Consider the following 23,968-nt stretch of genomic DNA (forward strand, 5'->3'; position numbering starts at 1 on the left):
AGTTTTTCTCATATTTTTTCTCTCCTGTGCTGAAACTCCACCTATTTACCTCCACTTGGTGGATTTCAGTCACTGTCAGATTTTGCCACAGAGGACTACGCTGAAGAAAATGACTTGAGACACATCTAATCCCAACATAAAAGCACCTTATCCTCAACTGCCAACTTGATGCTGAGAGCTTTAGAGCTATTCCATAACATTGAATTAAAGGGCATCTTGCATTATTTTATTTTAATGAAAGAGACCCAGCAGACATCCAGCAAGCATCCTTAATGGCCTTTTAAAAATACTTTTAGATTGTGCACTACAGCTGGGATAGAGAGGGTGCTGCAGAGGATGGATGATTGCTGTGTGTGTGTGTGGGGGGGGGATCAGGCCTGCCTGTGGCATTTATATCACAGTCTTAAAGAACAATGACGACATGCAGCGATACAGAGAGGGAATCTGATGGCCAAGAGAGGTTTCTGTGGGCTTTAGCTGGGATAATTCATTTCATCATCTCTGCTTTTGTTCGTAGCTCATTTTCACACCCAGAAAATTAGATGAGAGCAGAGCGGCAAGGAAGGAGGGCGAGTAAAAAGAAGCTTGTTAATTAATACAGTCAGCTGAGGCTGGCTCTGAAATGGAAGGGTTTTAGAAAATTCCTTTTTTTTAATTGCCCAGTTTGACTAAAAACATGCTTTGACAAAAAAGGAAGCAAAGGGCTGCTGTCTTGCAGTTGTTTCCGGTTTGAAATGACAGCTACATGTAGCTGAGTTGCAATAAGGTTCTGTGATTAGAGTTCCAGTTTTCTGTGTGTGTGTGTATATATATATTGTATGTGTTCCTCAGGCCATCAGACTGTACAACTCCTCACTCAGGGAGAGGAGGAGTAACAGGAAGACAGAGGACAGGAATGAGAGGAGCAGTCGTAGTCAGTAAACCAGAATTGATCAGTATGTCTAGTATTTATATTGTATATTTATATTTGTATTTGCAAATGGTTTTACTTTTTTAATTTGCATTTTGATACTCTGTGTGCTTCTTACCTTGTGTGCTGCTACACAATGCTGCTGGAACCTCAAGTTCCCTGAGGGAGTCTTCCCAAAGGCTCAATAAAGTTCTATCTAATCTCAAATCTTGACAAAATCTTCTTCACTGTTGATTCTTTAAGATTCAGGTGGATTTCTTTTACAGGGTTAAATGACCCCTCAGATTTACTAAATCTTTATTTTTTTCTCTTATAAAGCTGGAGGCCCACGGGTAGATACAAAAAGCTTAAATTTAATTTATAATACAACTGAACTCCACTGTAGCCTTAACATGACAGTTGGGAGACACACAAACCCACACGCCTGTGTCACATGAGCTGACCTTGATGAGCCCGACTTACTTTTTAGGCCTGTAGTCGGGGATGCTCCTGTCCAGGGAGATGCGGTCGCTGAGCTGAGCATTGTAGCCGTATTCCTCGTATTTCACCTCAGCATCGCGACTGTCTTCTCCCAGAGTGGCAGCAGCTCCCCCCTGGCCAAGGCCTCCGGGCCCCTCCACCAGCCCCATGGGCTTTGCTAAACCTGTCAAGAACATGTCAGTGAGAGAGCTGTAAAAAAAAAAAAAAAAACTAAATCCCACATGGATGTGAAAGCACCACAGCTGAGCACAAAGCAGGACAAAGTGAGACTATAAATCATTTTCATGTCTCATAATATGAGGAAACTGTGGAGGCAAACCACAAACTACCCCCATTTTTTAAATGCCTTTTATTAGAAATTAAAATCTGTGCACAATGAGGATCATAAACATGAGTCTGAGTGCATTTTCATGTCAGAGCTGTTTCTCCAAATCCAACTTTGATGCAGTTTGCAAGAGAACACAAAGCGGCTTAACATGAGCTGAAACTTTGTTTAATCCTGCTGTGCAAACCATCTGCTGCCTGTAGGAAATGTCAAACAGTCTAATCACTATGGTAACATGTATGTGTATCACCACCACCTGAGTGTGTATTATAAACCTCTGAGCAAAAACACAGCTGAATAAGTGTTTTAACTAAAAATTACAGAGCAAGAAGAAAAAACATATATACACTTATTTATATTGTTTATTCATATAATTAATGGCCAATAATCAATAATTAATGATGCCCTGCCTGTTGCTTTCATTGGAAAGATGCTGGTCCTTGCATTTGTCGATGTACACCTCTGTGCAACTCCTCACTCAGGGGGAGGAGAAGTAACAGGAAGACAGAGATCGGGAATGAGAGGAACATTGTAGCCAGTAAACCACTTTGCTCAATATGTCTGGTATTTATATTGTCAGTCAGTCACGTTTATTTGAAATGGGACAATGCATATTAATGAACATAGCTACATGTAAATATGCCAGATTATAGCAGGATGCTAATTTCCATCCGTAGTCCCAGTAACACAGAAACAGACTAAGAACACACAACATACCAAAACAAATCAATCATGACAGAAAACAATTAAAACCGAATATACATACAAATATTTACAAATTCAAAGTAGCAACAACTGATCGTTAATAAGCCACCGACAGGTGGAGGAACCAAAAGAGTTTTATGATGATGGGTGATTGAGGTGCAAAAATACTGCATTAAAGTGACAAGTGCAAAATGCTTCAGTGCCTGGTTGAATTGCGTATTACAGTACTGGGTTGTACTGCACGTTGCCCAATACACTCATTTGCACGTGCACAAGTGTAACTATTGCACAGGGTGTCCTACACAAGTTTATTGTGTAAAGACTACTAAACCATTTATTAACATAAAGTACACAAAGGTATTGTGTACATATAACTGGGGGAAAAAAAAGAGAAAAAAACCCAAGTGGTGCCTCCACAGTTAGGCTACAGATGGTTGCATGTCTGATTTGCCAGTAACCAAGCTTTCAATATTGCAATATTGCAAACTGTTTTTCTTTTTTACTTTCACATTTGATACTCTGTGTGCTTCTTACCCTGTGTGCTGCTATACAATGCCGCTGTGAAAATCCCGGTAGATCAGCAGTTTGTGAAATACTCAGACCAGCCCGTCTGGCACCAACAACCATGCCACGCTCGAAGTCACTTAAATGCCCTTTTTTCCCCATTCTGATGCTCAGTTTACACTTCAGCAAGTCATCTTCACTATGTCTAGATGCCTAAATGCATGGAGTTGCTGTCATGTGATTGACTGATTAGCCATTTGTGTTAACAATCAATTGAACAGGTGTACCTAATAAAGTGGCCAGTGAGCGTACATGCATGCATCAATTGAATACAAAAGTCCAATTATTTCCCCTTGAGGTTATTGGTTCCAGGATTATTTATCTTTGTGTGGGGTGCTGCCACTGTGTGACGTTTCACTAAAATCCCCCCATCAGTTTTGGAGAAGTTGCACTTGAAACACTCGTTGGACAGAATGATTCTGAAATATGCCACCAAATTTTTGTTTGTGATGTTACAGAAATTGCTACGTAGATGCATTTAAGTGAAAAACAAAGTAATTTCATTTAACTAATATTGCGCTCAGCCTAATTCTGCACTTTGTATATCTCATATTCAGCTTTTGAAAAATACAACTATTTGCTTAGAGATTTACTTCATGAAGGAAAAACCAGATGTTACACTGAGCCCCCGTGCCTTCCTGTGCCTAATTATAGCAGCACTATTGAGGCGATATGTGGAAGCACAATGAGAGTGAAATAAGTATTCACACTGAGCATGTTCCGTGCACGCCCTTTCAGCCCACAGAGAATCCCTGAGCAGCCAGCAGACTGTGCACGCTGCTCTGAATGAGAGTCAGTCCTTGGTTCAGCACCTTCGTCTCTTTGCTCTGGCGCAACTAAATTCAGCAGCGGCCTTTTACGTGACAGACTTAAATTACCTCTCTGCTCTCATTAGAGTGACCCATGAGTGTCATTTAGAGGACCATCACTTTGTTACCCTGACAAAGGCGCTTTCAAAAAGCGGACAAGAAGAAATCTCAGCTCATCACTTCAAAAGGTCTTTCAGTGATTTTTGCTTTCAGGTAAAGTTCTCAACAGCAGTGTGTTTTTTTTTTGATTGATTAGAAGGACAGTTCAAAGAAGACTGGAAATAAAGATCACCGGGCTACAAAAGTATACGAGCAGGACATGAACTGCTCAGCCACCATGCTGCAGAACACGGCTCGCATTCAACCGCAAAATGTTTTAATCTCAATTTGAATTTATTTTCATTTATATAGCGCCAAATCACAACAGAGTTGCCTCAAGGCACTTCACACAGGTAAGGTCTAACCTTACTAACCCCCAGAGCAGCAGTGGTAATGAAAAACTCCCTCTGAGGAAGAAACCTTAAGCAGACCAGACTCTGCTTGGGCCATGCTACAGACACAAATTACATAATTCATAAAACGAACATACAGGAAAAGCTATTGGTGCACAGGACACCACAAATACCGTACCAATCTCTGGATGGAGCTGCACCTTAACCCTCTGGGGTCCGAGGGCAATTTTTGGACAGTTCACTCACCTGGCATAAATGTTTTATTATTGCTGTTAACAGCTCTCCCTGCATCCCACAATCAAGTTTTATGCCTGTTTTTTTTTTTTTTCAGGACAACCTGTGCTTTCAACCTGTGTAATAAAGGTTTACCATCAAAAATAGGCAAGGAAAAAATAAAGCGTAAAATAATTTTCCACACATTTATTCAAAACACACAGCAGACTATAATAAACAGCTGTTTTGACACTTTATAAAGGTAATTTGAGGTCTTGTGTGAAAATCTGTACATCAAGAAGGTTCAAACAATAAACACAAACGCACATTTTGAACAATATACACAAAATGGTCTATGCGTTTTGTTGTCCATTGATATGGTAAACAGTGCTTTACACAGAGAAAGCAACAGAGTTATCCAGTAACATTCACATACAAACTAGTGGAGCAATCCTGATAGTTACACACTCTTTGTTTGAGCATGTGAGATTGTCATCAGAGGCTCTCCGTCTGCTCCTGCTTTCACTGATCGCTGTGCGTAATGGCGCAGGGCGCACTGAGTATGTACTAATAGTATGTACTCATTGGAGCTATTTAAACGGGCCAACTAGTAAGATATCACTCCTGAAAACGATCTTTGGCTTTTCACGTGAGGTAAATCTGCCCTACGATTGGATTTTGGAAAACCATGTGACGGTGAACCAATTCCGATTGCACACTCACATTGCGCACGTCGTCACACAGCTTCTATGAAGAGTACAAAGATGGCCGATGGCTGGCTCGAACGTCCGCAGAGTTAACATTTCAGCAAAAAAGTAAGTTTCTATCTCATATCATTCAAAAGTTATTTATAATTTAGTAAAGCTTGGTCTTAGCCATCGTATACGATGGCATCGACCCCAGAGGGTTAAACTGAGAGAAAAAAAGAAAGAATCAGGCATCAGAAAGACAAGAAATACTGTATAATTTGTCAGCATTAAACAACAAGGAAAACAGGAAATACTAAGGTGATCGCTGACCACTAGCCCTAAGCTTCACTAAAAGACCCAGAATTTAGGTAAAGTGAGGCCGCGGCACGCTCCGTTTCCTAATAAAATTAATTAAAGAGTGAAAAGCATAGAACTATACTATGCCAGTATGCTAGCCATACAAAAGGGAAATAAGTGCATCTTAAGTCTGGACTTGAAAGTCTCTACAGAATCTGACTGGTTTATTGACGCAGGGAGATCATTCCACAGAACAGGGGCACGATAAGAGAAAGCTCTGTGACCTGCAGACTTCTTATTCACCCTAGGGACACAAAGTAGTCCTGCACCCTGAGAATGCAAAGCCCGAGCCGGTACGTAAGGTTTAATTAGGTCAGCTAGGTAGGGAGGTGCCAGTCCGTGAACAGTTTTACCACTTGAAGAGTGTGTAGCGGGTTTTTGAGACACATATTTCTCTTGTTTGGTGGGCGAGTTAGAGGTGTTATCTACAGCGGTTGAGAGAGGCCAAAGCATTTCCAAACTAGCACAACACTTACAAATGCAGACAACATAGTCAAAATACCTGCATCTATTCAACAAACAACTGTTGCACCAAAAAAAAAAAAAAAATAAAAAACAATTAAAAAAAAATTGCAAATTGAAAAAGACTTTCAGACACAAAACACAAATATAATCTACAGCAAATGGAACAATTGATTTGATAACATGTCTGCTGCAAATTCAGGCAAAACACTGAAAAAACAGACACTTTGCAAAGCTCCACAACACAACGGAAGTACTAACAACACAAAAATATGTTTCTTTTTTAACGTATATTTCATTTTTTTATGTTTGTTTAAAACAGCATGTGAAGGGCAGCATGGTGGATTAGTGGTTAGCACTTTTGCCTCACAGCTAGAAGGTCATGGGTTCGATTCCCACCTGTGGCCTTTCTGTGTGGAGTTTGCATGTTTATGTTTTATATGTATACTAACGTACTCCTATATATATATATATATATATATATATATATATATATTATATATATATATATATATATATATATTTTTTTTTTTTTTTAAAGGAAAAACGAGGAAGAAAGAAGAAGGGACAGAGCCACTTAGGTGCCTGGTCTTGAGAACCAGGGATGGTAGGTTTAAAAGCTTTTTTATCCAATGGGAACTCTCCCTACTCACCCAAGTGGCTCACGAATATGGACAGCACACATATAAGTGACATTTACACAAACAGGGCAGTAAACAACATATACAAGAAATATTATAACTGTGGATGTTTTTTCTTTAAAAGGCATTTTTTTTCATATACCTTTTTGTGTTTTGCTGATACATATATTTATTGTAGGAATCACACACAGTGTGTCATAAATGAGGCCCCTGAAGATTCTCGTCTTACTGTATGGTTGTGAGACATGGATTCTAATGTTGGTCCAAGATCTCTCCTGAGTATTCTTGGGTATCGCTGGAATAACTTTGTACCAAACGTCAGGTTACCTAGGGACACCCATACTACTTGTATTGCCAGAGACCATGAGTTGTGATAATATAGCCATTTCCCTGATCACGATCCAAGGCACAGGTGCCTCCGTACTGAGGACGACCTCAAATGGACAAGGCCAAGGGGTTGCCCATGTGTCTTTGGCACATACGTATATACATAGGCATGGGCTTTTTCCAATCAGGACCCAGAAAGGTTTTGTAGGGTGACATATGCAGCAACGCACAGCACCAGCACATGCTCCAGGATCAGACTAACAGTGATCTGACTTATCACGGTCATCAAACGTTTGGATGCCCAGGTGAGAAACTAACAGGAAGAAGATGAGGCTTTTTTTAACCAATAACGGAATTTCTCAGAACACACTGGCCAGCCAGCAGTTGTGTTACAGTTCCCTGAGCTGTGTGGCACATTGCAGACTGACTGCAGCAAAACCACCCATCACATGAACCCAGGGTCATTTTGTTGGGCTGTGGCTATGTAATGGAATTTCACAGCCAAGCAAGACACCGGCAGATCTTTGTTGGCAGCAGGCAAGGCAGAAACAGAAGCTAAAAATAGGAGCTGTGCATGCCCAAACCTGAGAACCAAACAAAACATTGAGTACCTCTGCCTACAAATAAGGAGCGTAACTTTTTACTATTACTCCCTGAAGGGAAGTATAGCTGACTGCACGGGTCAGCTGATTTACAAGCCAGAAATCTGTTGGCTAATGTTTGTCTTTCTGCAAGCTTAGTGTTACAAGACCTGCCCCTGCTGAGAAGTGCATTCATTGTTATTTCATTTTGATTGTTCTTTTGAACAGATGCCAGCTGTTCATGTGCAAAATGGACTTGGCATCTATCTAGCAGAAGTATAAATCGTGCTCAGAGTGATTTTAATTTTGTGGCACTTTGCATTTTTTGTGTAATCTAGTGTTATTTACACACTTGTGATTGTTTACGCATTGTTATGGCTGACTAATGTTTTAGAGCGGGGCTTTTCAAAGTGTGGGAGAGTGACCCCCCCCTCCCCTCAGAGAACAAATGAATAGTTGCCCCCCCACACACACACAATTTCAACATCTTCGTGTGTTTCTTTTTCATTCTTTTACGCGTTAAACACATTTTAAATGTACGAGGGCTGTCAATAAAGTTACGGTCCTTTTTATTTTTTTCAAAAACTATATGGATTTCATTCATATGTTTTTACGTCAGACATGCTTGAACCCTCGTGCGCATGCGTGAGTTTTTCCACGCCTGTCAGTGACGTCATTCGCCTGTGAGCACTCCTTGTGGGAGGAGTCGTCCAGCCCCTCGTCGGAATTCCTTTGTCTGAGAAGTTGCTGAGAGACTGGCGCGTTGTTTGATCAAAATTTTTTCTAAACCTGTGAGACACATCGAAGTGGACATGGTTCGAAAAATTAAGCTGGTTTTCAGTGAAAATTTTAACGGCTGATGAGAGATTTTGAGGTGATTCTGTCGCTTTAAGGACTTTTCACGGTGCGAGACGTCGTGCAGCGCTCTCAGGCAGCGTCATCAGCCTGTTTCAAGCTGAAAACCTCCACATTTCAGGCTCTATTGATCCAGGACGTCGTGAGAGAACAGAGAAGTTTCAGAAGAAGTCGGTTTCAGCATTTTCGGATATTCCACTGTTAAAGGAGATTTTTTTAATGAAAGACGTGCGGACGGGTCCGCGCGTCGGGACGCAGCCGCCGCGACGCTCCGCCACAGGAAAAACACCTCTGTTGAAAGCCTTAAGGACAAGTTGGAACATGTCCTGCCTGTTAAACAATTTCTCATATACTCACTCCACTGAAAGCCATCAAAGCCGCCTGGATTTTACAAATGGTTATCAACACGGAGGTGTTTTTCCTGTGCCGCCGCACCGCATCGGCTGCGTCCCGACGCGCGGATCCGTCCGCACGTCTTTCATTAAAAAAATCTCCTTTAACAGTGGAATATCCGGATAAAATGCTGAAACCGACTTCTTCTGAAACTTCTCTGTTCTCTCATGACGTCCTGGATCAATAGAGCCTGAAATGTGGAGGTTTTCAGCTTGAACAGGCTGATGACGCTGCCTGAGAGCGCTGCACGACGTCTCGCACCGTGAAAAGTCCTTAAAGCGACAGAATCACCTCAAAATCTCTCATCAGCTGTTAAAATTTTCACTGAAAACCAGCTTAATTTTTCAAACCGTGTCCACTTCGATGTGTCTCACAGGTTTAGAAAAAATTTTGATCAAACAACGCGCCAGTCTCTCAGCAACTTCTCAGACAAAGGAATTCCGACGAGGGGCTGGACGACTCCTCCCACAAGGAGTGCTCACAGGCGAATGACGTCACCGACAGGCGTGGAAAAACTCACGCATGCGCACGAGGGTTCAAGCATGTCTGACGTAAAAACATATGAATGAAATCCATATAGTTTTTGAAAAAAATAAAAAGGACCGTTACTTTATTGACAGCCCTCGTATTTATGTGTTTTTAAGGAACTGTCTATGCATTTACACATTTTACAGCCTTTGTAACATTTTAAACATATTTTTAAGAAAGTTTCTATTCTTTCACACATTTTACACCCTTTTCAAACATTTTAAACATGTTTTAAAAATTTTTTTCTGTTCTATTTTTACGTTTTGTCATATTTTAAACATCTTTTTTAACATTTAAACATCTCTGTGTGTTTTTTAAACATTTTTGACATAACTAATACATTTTAACATAAATAATATTAATTAAACTTTTAAGAAACTTTCTGTTCTTTCACACATTTTACACCCTTTTCAAAACATTTTAAACAGTTTTTAAATTTTGTTCTATTCTATTTTCACGTTTTGTCATATTTTAAACATCTTTCTTAACATTTAAACATCTGTGTGTTTTTAAACGTTTTTGACATAACTAACACATTTAACATAATATTAATAATAATAATTTAAAATACATCACTGTATTTTATTGTCCCGTCTGGAGCATTATGCAGGTTTTAAAAGCACAGCACTGGAGTGGTTCAGATCTTATCTTAGAGACCGTAGTTTCTCTGTGCACCTTGGGCCACACCAGTCCAGATCAGCACCCTTAAATTATGGTGTTCCACAAGGCTCTGTTTTGGGTTCCGCCCTTTTTTCACTGTATATGCTGCCACTTGGCACCATATTCAGAAAATATAACTTGGCCATTCATTTTTATGCCGATGACCTGCAAATCTATCTCCCACTTAAGCTTCCATCAAATTCTTTTACTAATTTGGTAAATTGTCTGCAGGAAGTGAAAACTTGGTTGGCCCAAAACTTTGTAATTCTCAATGAGAAAAAAACTGAAATAGTTGGTTTTGGCCCTGCATGGTCATCTGGTTCATATGATGTGCTTGGTCCTTTGTCTTCCTGTGTGCATGATTCTGTCAGAAATCTGGGGGTCATTTTTGACAGCTCCTTCAAAATGGACAAGCAAATTAATTCTGTGGTAAAGGCCACTTTCTACCAACTCAGAATCTTGAGGAAAGTGAAGGCTTACCTCCCAGTGTGTGATTTTGAGCGAGGTATTCATTTGTTTATAACATCCCGTCTAGATTATTGTAATTCACTCTACTGTGGAGTGGACCAGTCGTCTCTAAAGCATCTGCAGCAGGTCCAGAACGCTGCTGCACGACTGCTCACAGGGACGAGGAAGCGAGAGCATATCACCCCTGTGTTACCCTAGCTCCATTGGCTCCCACTCACATTTAGGATTGACTATAATATTCTGTTGCTTGTGTTCAAGTGTTTAAATGGTTTGGCTCCCGAATACCTCTCTGAGCTTTTGACTCCTTATGCTCCGGTCAGATCAGTGAGGTCAGAAAGCCAGCTTTTATTAAATGTGCCCAGATCTCGATTAAAAACTCGAGGTGATCGGGCTTTTTCGGTGGCTGTGCCTAAACTTTGGAACAGTTTACCTTTGCACATCAGAGCTGCTCCATCTCGAGAGTCTTTTAACTCTGTTCTTAAGACTCATTTTTATGCTTTGGTTTTTAATACAATTTAAGCTGTGTGTGTCTGGTCTTATGTGTATTTGTATATTTTGGAATTTTAATGCTCTGTTTTTTGTGGTATGGTTTTTGTTACTGTTTTTACTGTGAAGCACTTTGGGCAGCTGCTGTTGTTGTAAATGTGCTATATAAATAAAATTGACATTGACATAAATAATATTAAACTTTTAAGAAGCTTTCTATTCTCACACATTTTACACCCTTTTCAAACATTTTAAACATTTAAAAATTTCAGTTCTATTTTTACATTTTGTCATATTTTAAACATCGTTTTTTAACATTTAAACATATCTGTGCATTTTTAAATGTTTTTGACATAACTAACACATTTTAACATGAATAATATTAATTAAACTTTTAAGAAACTTTCTATTCTTTCACACATTTTACACCTTTTTCAAACATTTAAAACATGTTTTTTTTTTAACTTTCTGTTCTTCTGTTTTACCTTATGTCATATTTTAAACATATTTTTTAATATTTAAACATCTGTGTGTTTTTAAACATTTTTGACATAACTAACACATTTTAACATAAATAATATTGATTAAACTTTTAAGAAACTTTTTATTCTTTCGCACATTTTACACCCTTTTCAAACATTTTAAACATTTTTTTTTACTTTCTGTTCTTCTATTTTTACCTTTTGTCATATTTTAAAGATCTTTTTTAACATTTAAACATCTCTGTGTGTTTTTAAACGTTTTTGACATAACACATTTTCACATAAATGATATTAAACTTTTAATAAACTTTCTGTTCTTTCACACATTTACACCCTTTTCAACATTTAAAACATGTTTATTTAAACTTTCTGTTCTTCTATTTTTACTTTTGTCATATTTTAAACATCTTTTTAACATTTAAACATCTCTGTGTTTTTAAATGTTGTTGACATAACGAACACATTTTAAACATAAATAATATTAATTAAACTTTTAAGAAACTTTCTATTCTTTCACACATTTTACACCCTTTTCAAACATTTAAAACCTTTTTAACCTTTCTGTTCTTCTATTTAACCTTTTGTCATATTTTAAACATCTTTTTAACATTTAAACATCTCTGTCTTTTAAATGTTTTTTTGACATAAATAACACATTTTAACATAAATAATATTAATTAAACATTTAAGAAACTTTCTATTTCTTTCACACATTTTGCACCCCTTTTCAAACATTTTAAACATGTTTTTTTTTAACTTTCCTGTTCTTCTATTTTTACCTTTTCTCATATTTTAAACCATCTTTTTTAACATTTAAAACATCTGGTATTTTTAAATGTTTTTGACATAACACATTTTTAATATAAATAATAATTAAACTTTTAAGAAAGTTAGTATTCTTTGACACATTTTACACCTTTTTCAAACATTTAAAACATTTTTTTAACTTTCTGTTCGTCTATTTACCTTTTGTCATATTTTAAACATCTTTTAACATTTAAACATCTCTGTGTCTTTTAAATGTTTTTGACATAACACATTTTAATATAAATAATAATTAAACTTTTAAGAAAGTTAGTATTCTTTCACACATTTTACACCTTTTTCAAACATTTTAAACATTTTTTTTACTTTGTTCTTCTAATTTACCTTATGTCATATTTTAAACATCTTTTGTAACATTTAATCATCTCTGTGTCTTTTTAAATGTTTTTGACATAACTAACACATTTAAACATAAATAATATAATTCAACTTTTAAGAAACTTTCTATTCTTTCACACATTTCGCACCCTTTTCAACATTTTAAACATGTTTTTTTAAACTTTCTGTTATTCTATTTTACCTTTTGTCATATTTTAAACAACCTTTTTAACATTTAAACATCTCGGTGTGTTTTTAAATGTTTTTGACATAACACATTTTAACATAAATAATATTAATTAAACTTTTAAGAAACATATGCTTTCACACATTTTACAACCCTTTCAAAACATTTTAAACATGTTTTTTTAACTTTCTGTTCTTCTATTTGTACCTTTTGTCATATTTTAACATCTTTTTGTAACATTTAAAACATCTGTCTTTTTAAATGTTTTTGACATAACTAACACTTTTAACATAAATAATATTAAACTTTTAAGAAACTTTCTATTCACACATTTACACCCTTTTCAAACATTTTAAACATGTTTTTTAACTTTGTTCTTCTATTTTACCTTATGTCATATTTAAACATCCTTGTTAATATTTAAACATCTGTGTGTTTTTAAATGTTTTTGACATAACTAACACATTTTAACATAATAATATTAAACTTTTAAGAACTTCTATTCTTTCACACATTTTACACCCTTTTCAAACATTTTAAACATGTTTTTTTTAACCTTCTGTTCTTCTATTTTACCTTATGTCATATTTTAAACATCTTGTTAACATTTAAACATCTCTGTGTGTTTTTAAATGTTTTTGACATAACACATTTTACCATAAATCATATAATTAAACTTTTAAGAAACTTTTATTCTTCACACATTTTACACCCTTTTCAAACATTTTAAACTTTTTTTTAACTTTCTGTTCTTCTATTTTTACCTTTTGTCATATTTTAAACATCCTTTTTAACATTTAATCATCTGTGTGTGTTTTTAACATTGTTGACATAACTAACACATTTTAACATAAATAATATTGATTAAACTTTTAAGAAACTTTTATTCTTTCACACATTTTACACCCTTTTCAAACATTTTAAACATGTTTTTTTTAACTTTCTGTTCTTCTATTTTACCTTATGTCATATTTTAACATCCTTGTTAACATTTAAACAATCTGTGTGTTTTTAAATGTTTTGACATAACTAACACATTTTACCATAAATCTATTAATTAAACTTTTAAGAAACTTTTATTCTATCACACATTCACACCCTTTTCAAACATTTTAAACATGTTTTTTAACTTTCTGTTCTTCTATTTACTTTTGTCATATTTTAAAACATCTTTAACATTTAAACATCTGTGTCTTTTTAAATGTTTTTGACATAACTAACACATTTAACATAAATAATATTGATTAAACTTTTAAGAAACTTTCTATTCACACATTTTACACCCTTTTCAACATTTTAAAACATGGTTTTTTAACTTTCTGTTATTCTATTTACCTTATGTCTATTTTACACTATCCTTGTTTAACAATTTAAACATCTGTTGTGTTTTTAATGGTTGTTGACATAACTAACACATTTTACCATAAATCATATGGTAATTAAAACTTTTAAGAAACTTGTTATTCTATCACACAGTTTACACCCTTTTCAAACATTTTAACATGTTTTTTTTAACTTTCTGTTCTTCTATTTTTACCTTTGTCATATTTTAAACATCCTTTTTAACATTTAAACATCTGTGTGTTTTAAACATTGTTGACATAACTAACACATTTTAACATAAAATATTGATTAAACTTTTAAGAAACTTTTTATTCTTTCACACATTTTACACCCTTTCAAACATTTTAAACATGTTTTTAAAACTTTGTTCTATTTTTAGCTTTGTCATATTTAAACATCTTTTTTAACATTTAAACATCTCTGTCTTTTTAAATGTTTTTGACATAACTAACACATTTTAACAAATAATATTAATTCAACTTTTAAGAAACTTTCTATTCTTTCACACATTTCGCACCCTTTTCAAACATTTTAAACATTTTTTTTAAACTTTGTTCTATTTTTAGCTTTTGTCATATTTTAAACATCCTTTTTAACATTTAAACATCTTTGTGTTTTTAAACATTGTTGACATAACTAACACATTTTAACATTAATATTGCTTAACTTTTAAGAAACTTTATATTCTTTCACACATTTGCCACCCTTTTCCAACATTTTAAATATTTGTTTTAACTTTCTGTTCTTCTGTTTTTACCTTTTGTCATATTTTAAACATCTTTTTTAACATTTAAACATCTCTATGTGTTTTTAAATGTTTTTTGACATAACATGTTTTAATATAAATAATTATAATTAAACTTTAACAACTTCTGTTCTTTCACACATTTTACACCTTTTTTCAAACATTATAAACATTTTTTTAACTTTCTGTTCCTTCTATTTTACCTTTTGTCATATTTTAAACATCTCTTTAAACATGTAACATCTCTGTGTGTGTTTTTAAATGTTTTTAACATACTAACACATTTAACGTAAATCATATTAATTAAACTTTTAAGAAAACTGTATATTCTTTCACATTTTACACCTTTTCAAACATTTTAACACATGTTTTTTTAACTTTCTGTTCTTCTATTTACCTTATGTCATATTTTAAACATCTTTGTTAACATTTAATCATCTGTGTGTTGTTAAACGTTTTTGACATAACTAACACATTTTACCATAATCATATTAATTAAACTTTAAGAAACTTTTTATTCTTTCAACACATTTTACACCCTTTCGAACAGTTTTAACATGTTTTTTAACTTTCTGTTCTTCTATTTTTATACCTTTTTGTCATATTTTAAACATCCTTTTAACATTTAAAACCTCTGTGTGTTTTTAAACATTGTTGACATAACTAACACATTTTAACATAAATATATTGATTAAAGCTTTTAAGAAACTTTCTATTCTTCACACATTTGCACCCTTTTCAACATTTTAAATATGTTTTTTAAACTTTCTGTTCTATTTTTACCTTTTGTCATATTTAAACAACTTTTTAACATTTAAACATCTCTGTGTCTTTTTAAATGTTTTTGACAGAACTAACACCTTTTAACATAAATAATATTAATACTTTTAAGAAACTTTTTATTCTTTCACACATTTTACACCCTTTTCAAACATTTAAACAGTATTTTTTAACTTTCTGTTCTATTTTTACCTTTTGTCATATTTTAAACATCTTTTTTAACATTTAAACAGCTCTGTGTGTTTTTAATGTTTTGACATAACACATTTTAACATAATAATATTAATAAACTTTTAAGAAACGTTCTATTCTTTCAACACTTTTGCACCCTTTTCAAAACATTTAACATTTTTTTAACTTTCTGTGTCTTCTATTTTACCTTATGTCAGATTTTAAACATCCTTGTTAACATTTAAACATCTGTGTGTTTTAAATGTTTTTGACATAACTAACACATTTTACTTATAAAATCATATTAATTAAACTTTTAAGAAACTTTTTATTCTATCACACTTTTATACCCTTTTCAAACGTTAAAACATGTTTTTTTAACTTTCTGTTCTTCTATTTTACCTTTTGTCATATTTTAAACATCCTTTTCAACAGTTAAACATCTGTGTGTTTTAAACATTGTTGACATAACGACACATTTTAACAAAATATTGATTAAACTTTTAAGAAACTTTTATTCTTTCACACATTTTTACACCCTTTTCAAACATTTTAAACATGTTTTTAAAACTTTCTGTTCTAATTTTACCTTTTGTCATATTTTAACATCTTTTTTAACATTTAAACATCTCTGTGTCTTTTTAAATGTTTTTGACATAACTAACACATTTTAAAATAAATAATATTAATTCAACTTTTAAGAAACTTTCTATTCTTTCACACATTTCGCACCCTTTTCAAACATTTTAACATGTTTTTTTAAAACTTTCTGTTCTTCTTTTACCTTTTGTCATTTTAAACAACTTTTTTTAACATTTAAACATCTCTGTGTCTTTTTAAATGTTTTTGACATAACTAACACATTTTAACATAATCATATTAATTAAACTTTTAGAAACTATTATTCTTTCACACATTTTACACCCTTTTCAAACATTTTAAACATTTTTTTTAACTTTAAGTTCTTCTATTTTACCTTTTGTCATATTTTAAACATCTTTTTAACATTTAAACATCTGTGTGTTTTAAATGTTTTTGACATAACTAACACATTTTAACATAAATCATATTAATTAACTTTTAAGAAACGTATATTCTTTCACACATTTTACACCCTTTTCAAACATTTTAACATGTTTTTTTAACTTTCTGTTCTTCTATTTTTACCTTTTGTCATATTTTAAACATCTGTGTATTTTTAAATGTTTTTGACATAACACATTTAATATAAATAATAATTAAACTTTTAAGAAAGTTTCTATTCTTTCACACATTTTACACCTTTTTCAAACATTTAAACATTTTTTTTAACTTTCTGTTCTATTTACTTTTTGTCATATTTTAAACATCTTTAACATTTAACATCTGTGTCTTTTTAAATGTTTTTGACATAACTAACACATCTTAACATAAATAATATGATTAAACTTTTAAGAAACTTTCTATTCACATTTTCAACCCTTTTCAACATTTTAAACATTTTTTTTAACTTTGTTCTTCTATTTTACCTTATTTCATATTTTATACATCCTTGTTAACATTTAAACATCTGTGTGTTTTTAAATGTTTTGACATAACTAACACATTTTACCATAAATCATATTAATTAACTTTTAAGAAACTTTTATTCTTTCACACAGTTACACCCTTTTCAAACATTTTAAACATGTTTGTTTTTGTTACTTTCTGTTCTTCTATTTTACCTTTTGTCATATTTTAAACATCCTTTTTAACCATTTAAACATCTGTGTGTTTTTAACAACATGTTGACATAACTACACATTGTAACAAATAATATTGATAAACTTTAAGAAACTTTCTATTCACACATTTGACACCGCTTTTCAAAACATTTTAAAGATGTTTTTAAAACTTTTCTGTTCTATTTTTAGCTTTTGTCATATGTTTAAAACATCTTTTTTAACATTTAAACATCTGTGTGTTTTAAATGTTTTTGACATAACTACACATTTTAACCATAATCATATTAATTAAACTTTTAAGAAACTTTTTATTCTATCACATTTTAACCCTTTTCAAACATTTTAAACATGTTTTTAACTTTCTGTTCTTCTATTTTACCTTTTGTCATATTTTAAACATCCTTTTCAACATTTAACATCTGTGTGTTTTTTAAATGTTTTGACATAACTAACATTTTAAATAAATAATATTAATTCAACTTTTAAGAAACTTTCTATTCTTTCACACATTTTGCACCCTTTTCAAACATTTAAACATGTTTTTTTAAAACTTTCTGTTCTTCTATTTTACCTTTTGTCATATTTTAAACAACTTTTTTAACATTTAACATCTCTGTGTCTTTTTAAATGTTTTTGACATAACTAACACTTTTAACATAAATCATATTAAAAACTTTTAAGAAACTTTATATTCTTTCACACATTTTACACCCTTTTCAAACATTTTAAACATTTTTTTTTAACTTTAAGTTCTTCTATTTTACCTTTTGTCATATTTTAAACATCTTTTTTAACATTTAAACATCTGTGGTTTTTAAATGTTTTTGACATAACTAACACATTTTAACATAAATCATATTAATTAAACTTTTAAGAAAATATTCTTTCACACATTTTACACCCTTTTCAAACATTTTAAAGATGTTTTTAAACTTTCTGTTCTATTTTTAGCTTTTGTCATATTTTAAACATCTTTTTTAACATTTAAACATCTCTGTGTGTGTTTTTAAATGTTTTTGACATAACTAACACATTTTAACAAATAATTAATTCAACTTTTAAGAAACTTTCTATTCTTTCACGCATTTCGCACCCTTTTCAACATTTTAAACATTTTTTTTAAACTTCTGTTCTTCTATTTTTACCTTTTGTCATATTTTAAACAACTTTTTTAATATTTAAACATCTCTGTGTGTTTTTAAATGTTTTTGACATAACTAACACATTTTAACAAATCATATTAATTAAACTTTTAAGAACATATTCTTTCACACATTTTACACCCTTTTCAACATTTTAAACATGTTTTTTTTTAACTTTCTGTGTCTTCTAGTTGTTACCTTTGTCATATTTTAAACATCTTTTTAACATTTAAACATCTCTGTGTCTTTTTAAATGTTTTTGACATAACTAACACATTTTAACAAATAATATTATTAACTTTTAAGAAACTTTCTATTCGTTCACACATTGGTCGGGAAAAACACCCTTTCAAACATTTTAAACATTGTTTTAAACGTTCCTGTTCTTCTATTGTTACCTTTTGTCCATATGTTAAACAACTTTTTAACATTTAAACATCTCTGTTTTTTTTTAAATGTTTTTGACATAACTAACACATTTTAACATAAATCATATTAATTAAACTTTTAAGAAACTTATATTCTTTCACACATTTACACCCTTGTTCCAAACATTTTAAAAACATTTTTTTAACTTTTCTGTTCTTCTATTTTACCTTTTGTCATATTTTAAAATCCTTTTTAACATTTAAACATCTCGTGTGTTTTTAAAATGTTTTTGACATAACTAACACATTTTAACATAAATATATTAATTTTAAGAAACTTATATTCTTTCACACATTTTGCACCCTTTTCAACATTTTAAATATTTTTTTTAACTTTCTGTTCTTCTGTTTTTACCTTTTGTCATATTTTAAACATCTTTTTTTAACATTTAAACATCTCTGTGTGTTTTTAAATGTTTTTGACATAACATGTTTAATATAAATAATATTAATTCACTTTTAAGAAACTTTCTGTTCTTTCACACATTTTACACCTTTTTCAAACATTTAAAACATTTTTTTAACTTTCTGTTCTTCTATTTTACCTTTTGTCATATTTTAAACATCTCTTTACATTTAAACATCTGTGTGTTTTTAAATGTTTTTAACATAACTAACACATTTAACATAAATCATTAATTAAACTTTTAAGAAACTTTATATTCTTTCACACATTTTACACCCTTTTCAAACATTTTAAACATGTTTTTTAACTTTCTGTTCTTCTATTTTTAACTTTTGTCATATTTTAAACATCTTTGTTAACATTTAATCTCTGTGTGTTTTTAAACTTTTTTGACATAACTAACACATTTTACCATAAATCATATAATTAAACTTTTAAGAAACTTTTTATTCTTTCACACATTTTACACCCTTTTCAACATTTTAAACATGTTTTTTTTAACTTTCTGTTCTTCTACTTTTACCTTTTGTCATATTTTAAACATCCTTTTTAACATTTAAACATCTCTGTGTGTTTTTAAACATTGTTGACATAACTAATACATTTTAACATAAATAATACTGATTAAACTTTTAAGAAACTTTATATTCTTTCACACATTTTGCACCCTTCTCAAACATTTTAAACATGTTTTTTTTAACTTTCTGTTCTTCTATTTTTACCTTTTGTCATATTTTAAACATCTCTAGCATTTAAACATCTCTGTGTGTTTTTAAATGTTTTTGACATAACATGTTTTAATATAAATATATAATTCAACTTTTAAGAAACTTTCTGTTCTTTCACACATTTTACACCTTTTTCAAACATTTAAAACATTTTTTTAACTTTCTGTTCTTCTATTTTACCTTTTGTCATATTTTAAACATCTCTTTAACATTTAAACATCTCTGTGTTTTTAAATGTTTTTAACATAACTAACACATTTAACATAAATCATATTAATTAAACTTTTAAGAAACTTTATATTCTTTCACACATTTTGCACCCTTTTCAAACATTTTAAACTTGTTTTTTTAACTTTCTGTTCTATTTTTACCTTTTGTCATATTTTAAACATCTTTTTTAACATTTAAACATCTCTGTGTGTTTTTAAATTTTTGACATAACATGTTTTAATATAAATAATATTAATTCAACTTTTAAGAAACTTTCTGTTCTTTCACACATTTTAACCTTTTCAAACATTTAAAACATTTTTTTAACTTTCTGTTCTTCTATTTTACCTTTTGTCATATTTTAAACATCTCTAACATTTAAACATCTCGTGTGTTTTTAAATGTTTCTGACATAACATGTTTTAATATAAATAATATTAATTAAACTTTTAAGAAACTTTCTATTCTTTCACACATTTTACACCTTTTTCAAACATTTAAAATGTTTTTTTTAACTTTCTGTTCTTCTATTTTACATTTTGTCATATTTTAAACATCTTTTTTAACATTTAGACATCTCTGTGTTTTTAAATTTTTTGACATAACACATTTAACATAAATCATATTAATTAAACTTTTAAGAAACTTTCTATTCTTTCACACATTTTACACCCTTTTCAAACACTTTAAACATGTTTTTTTTAACTTTCTGTTCTTCTATTTTTAACTTTTGTCATATTTAAACATCTTTTTAACATTTAAACATCTCTGTGTGTTTTTAAACATTTTTGACATAACTAACACATTTTAACATAATAATATTAATTAAACTTTTAAACATATTTAGTCTCTCATCTATTCTCACCTCTTGTTTAGTGTGACCAATAACTCTGGGTCTTTGACGTGCACAGGTGGCTGATGCGGGGATGCACTGTGCAGAGGAGCAAACGAAGATCATCCTCTACTTTCTTCTTTTTTTGGTTGCCCCAAACTCTGTCTTCTCACTACTAGATTTACACACCAAAAATGTATCCATTTTACTCGCATGTTAGTTAATATTTCTTTTTCCTTTTTTCCCCTCCTTCTTTTGTTGGTTAACAGTGTTTACAGTTATTTTTTTGGTGCTCCCCTTGAAGAACTGTTAATAAGCTCCCTTTCCATATCTATTCATTTCTTATATGGCTAGCAGCTATGCTAACTAGCTAGCATTTATTTATTTGGCTGATAAGTCTGTTAAAGGTGTGTGAGAAAAATAATGCCATGTTAATGCCATGGGGGGGCTTCTGTGTTTTCACCATTACTCTTTTACCCCATTCTACACAACGGCCTAAGTGGAATAACATCAGGCTGCTACAGTTACGGCAAAGTTTAAAAGATAAGTCCACTTTTTTAAACAAAGGTCTCTACATTCAAACATTATTAGCAATAGGTACGGTCGGGCCTACGTCACTTCCGCGTAGTTACGGCCGCCATTTTGGGTCACCGCTGAAAACAAACTGTACGCGTTCATTTCTGAGATTGATTGTGGGAACAGCCATAGTTGTTCAAAATTCACCATATGCTAAAATTAGTCATGAATTAACACCAACAACTGATTTGGGGTCGGGGGGGCTTCTGTGTTTTCACCATTCCTCTTTTACCCCATTCTACATGCCTGTCCAATGGATGGATTTGATGCATATTTTACACATGGGCCTTACACATGGGCCTTTACACATATGCCTTTTGACATGGCTACTCCAAGCTGACTTCAGTTTAGGCAATTTTTATTTTACCTTTGAAATTCAAGATCTCTTTACAGTTGACACCTGACCAAGATCTCTCTGTAAATGGGCCCACTGATCCATCAATCATATGCTACTACTCTGCTCATCTCCTGTCAAATTACATTGAAGGACTTTAAAATGTAAAGTTCTGCCAGTCGTCCAGAAGTGAAGGTGCTGTATTTTAGCCTGAGGCCATCTTGAGCTTTTCTTGAATTGTACTAAAGATCACAGCATCATAAAGTGTCATACTTGGCCTCATCTTTTTCCGGACAGGGTAAGTTTTCCATCAGTATCCATATGTTGAAAAATAGTAAGTCCCAAGCACACTTGGCACCCACTTGTAAAATGCTGGCCCATGACTTGCAGGGCGCTGGGCCTATCCCCTGCCTACTCTTATTTTAAGGGGTAGATATGACAAAGTGGTCTAAAAAAGGCAAACTTGCTCATTAAGTTTGCATTTGTGATTTTATGTGTATGATTGAGTAGCTGTAGCGCCAAGCTAATGTTGCAGTAATATAAAGGAAAATATAATGGTTTGTGTGTGTGCGCTTCTCTAAAAGCACTAATTGTTCACAGAAACAAAGCAAATGCACTGCATTTATATAGCACCTTTTCATTTGAATCAGAAGCTCAAAGGGCTTTACAATGATGCCTCACATTCTCACACACGTGAGGGTGCTGCCATGCAAGGCGCTCACTACACACCAGGAACAACTGGGGATTAAGAACTTTGTTCAAAAGCCCTTCTTATATTCTGGCCTGACAGGGGTTTGAACTGAGGGATCCTCTGGTCTCATTTGGAACCAAGATTTTGCTTGTTTACTAGTGTGCTTGGGGTCATTGTTGTTGAAACACCCATTTCAAGAACATGTCCTCTTCAGCATAAGGCAACATGACCTCTTCTAGTATTTTGACATATCCAAACTGATCCATGATACCTGTATGGTATATAGGCCCAACACCATAGTAGGAGAAACATGCCCATATCATGATGCTTGCACCACCATGCTTCACTGTCTTCACTGTGAACTGTGGCTTGAATTCAGAGTTTGGGGGTCGTCTCACAAACTGTCTGCAGCCCTTGGACCCAAAAAGAACTATTTTACTCTCATCAGTCCACAAAATATTCCTCCATTTCTCTTTAGGCCAGTTGATGTGTTTTGGCAAACTGTAACCTCTTCTGCACATGTCTTTATTTAACAGAGGGACTTTGCGGGGGATTCTTGCAAATAAATTAGCTTCACACAGGCGTCTTCTAACTGTCACAGCACTTACAGATAACTCCAGACTGTTTGATCATCCTGGAGCTGATCAATGGGTGAGCCTTTGCCATTCTGGTTATTCTTCTATCCATTTTGATGGTTGTTTTCCATTTTCTTCCACGCATCTCTGTTTTTTTTTTGTGTGTGTGCATTTTAAAGCATTGGAGATCATCGTAGATGAACAGCCTATAATTTTTGCACCTGCGTATACGTTTTCTCCAATCAACTTTTTATTAAACTACGCTGTTCTTCTGAACAATGTTAGATAGATAGATAGCTTTTATTATCATTGTCATTACAACAACGAGATTTCCGCACTCACATTCCATAGACAAACAGCAATTAATCCACAATTATTACTTGTTTACCGTAATAATGGCACACATCAGAATAAGGACAACACATATACATTTGACATTGTTTATGTGCACTAAACTTGAAACAGTCCGTTTTCCAAATTGAGGCAATGTGAGTGTGTTGGTAGCCGCTGCAACTAGAGTCGCTTCCACCGTTCTTCTGAACGTCCCATTGTCCTCAGGCTTTCAAAGAGAAAAGCATGTTCAACA

At 32.5% G+C, this 23,968-nt stretch overlaps 1 protein-coding gene across 2 annotated transcripts in view; it reads right to left on the bottom strand.

Moving 5' to 3' along the window:
- The window catches only part of galnt9 (polypeptide N-acetylgalactosaminyltransferase 9), a 392,311-nt gene that overhangs the window by 288,505 nt on the left and 79,838 nt on the right, over positions 1-23,968 (bottom strand). Inside the window, exon 1 of one of the 2 annotated variants that reach the window (XM_034171078.1) lies at positions 1,373-1,553. The exons of the other annotated variant lie outside the window; for it this stretch is intronic. Within the exon in view, the coding sequence (XP_034026969.1) occupies positions 1,373-1,539 (167 nt within the window). The 5' untranslated portion in view covers positions 1,540-1,553. Of the gene's footprint in view, positions 1-1,372; positions 1,554-23,968 lie in introns of those variants that run through there. 2 annotated transcript variants of the gene reach the window in all.

This window comes from Thalassophryne amazonica, chromosome 5 (assembly GCF_902500255.1).
Source record: "Thalassophryne amazonica chromosome 5, fThaAma1.1, whole genome shotgun sequence".
NCBI lineage: Eukaryota > Metazoa > Chordata > Actinopteri > Batrachoidiformes > Batrachoididae > Thalassophryne > Thalassophryne amazonica.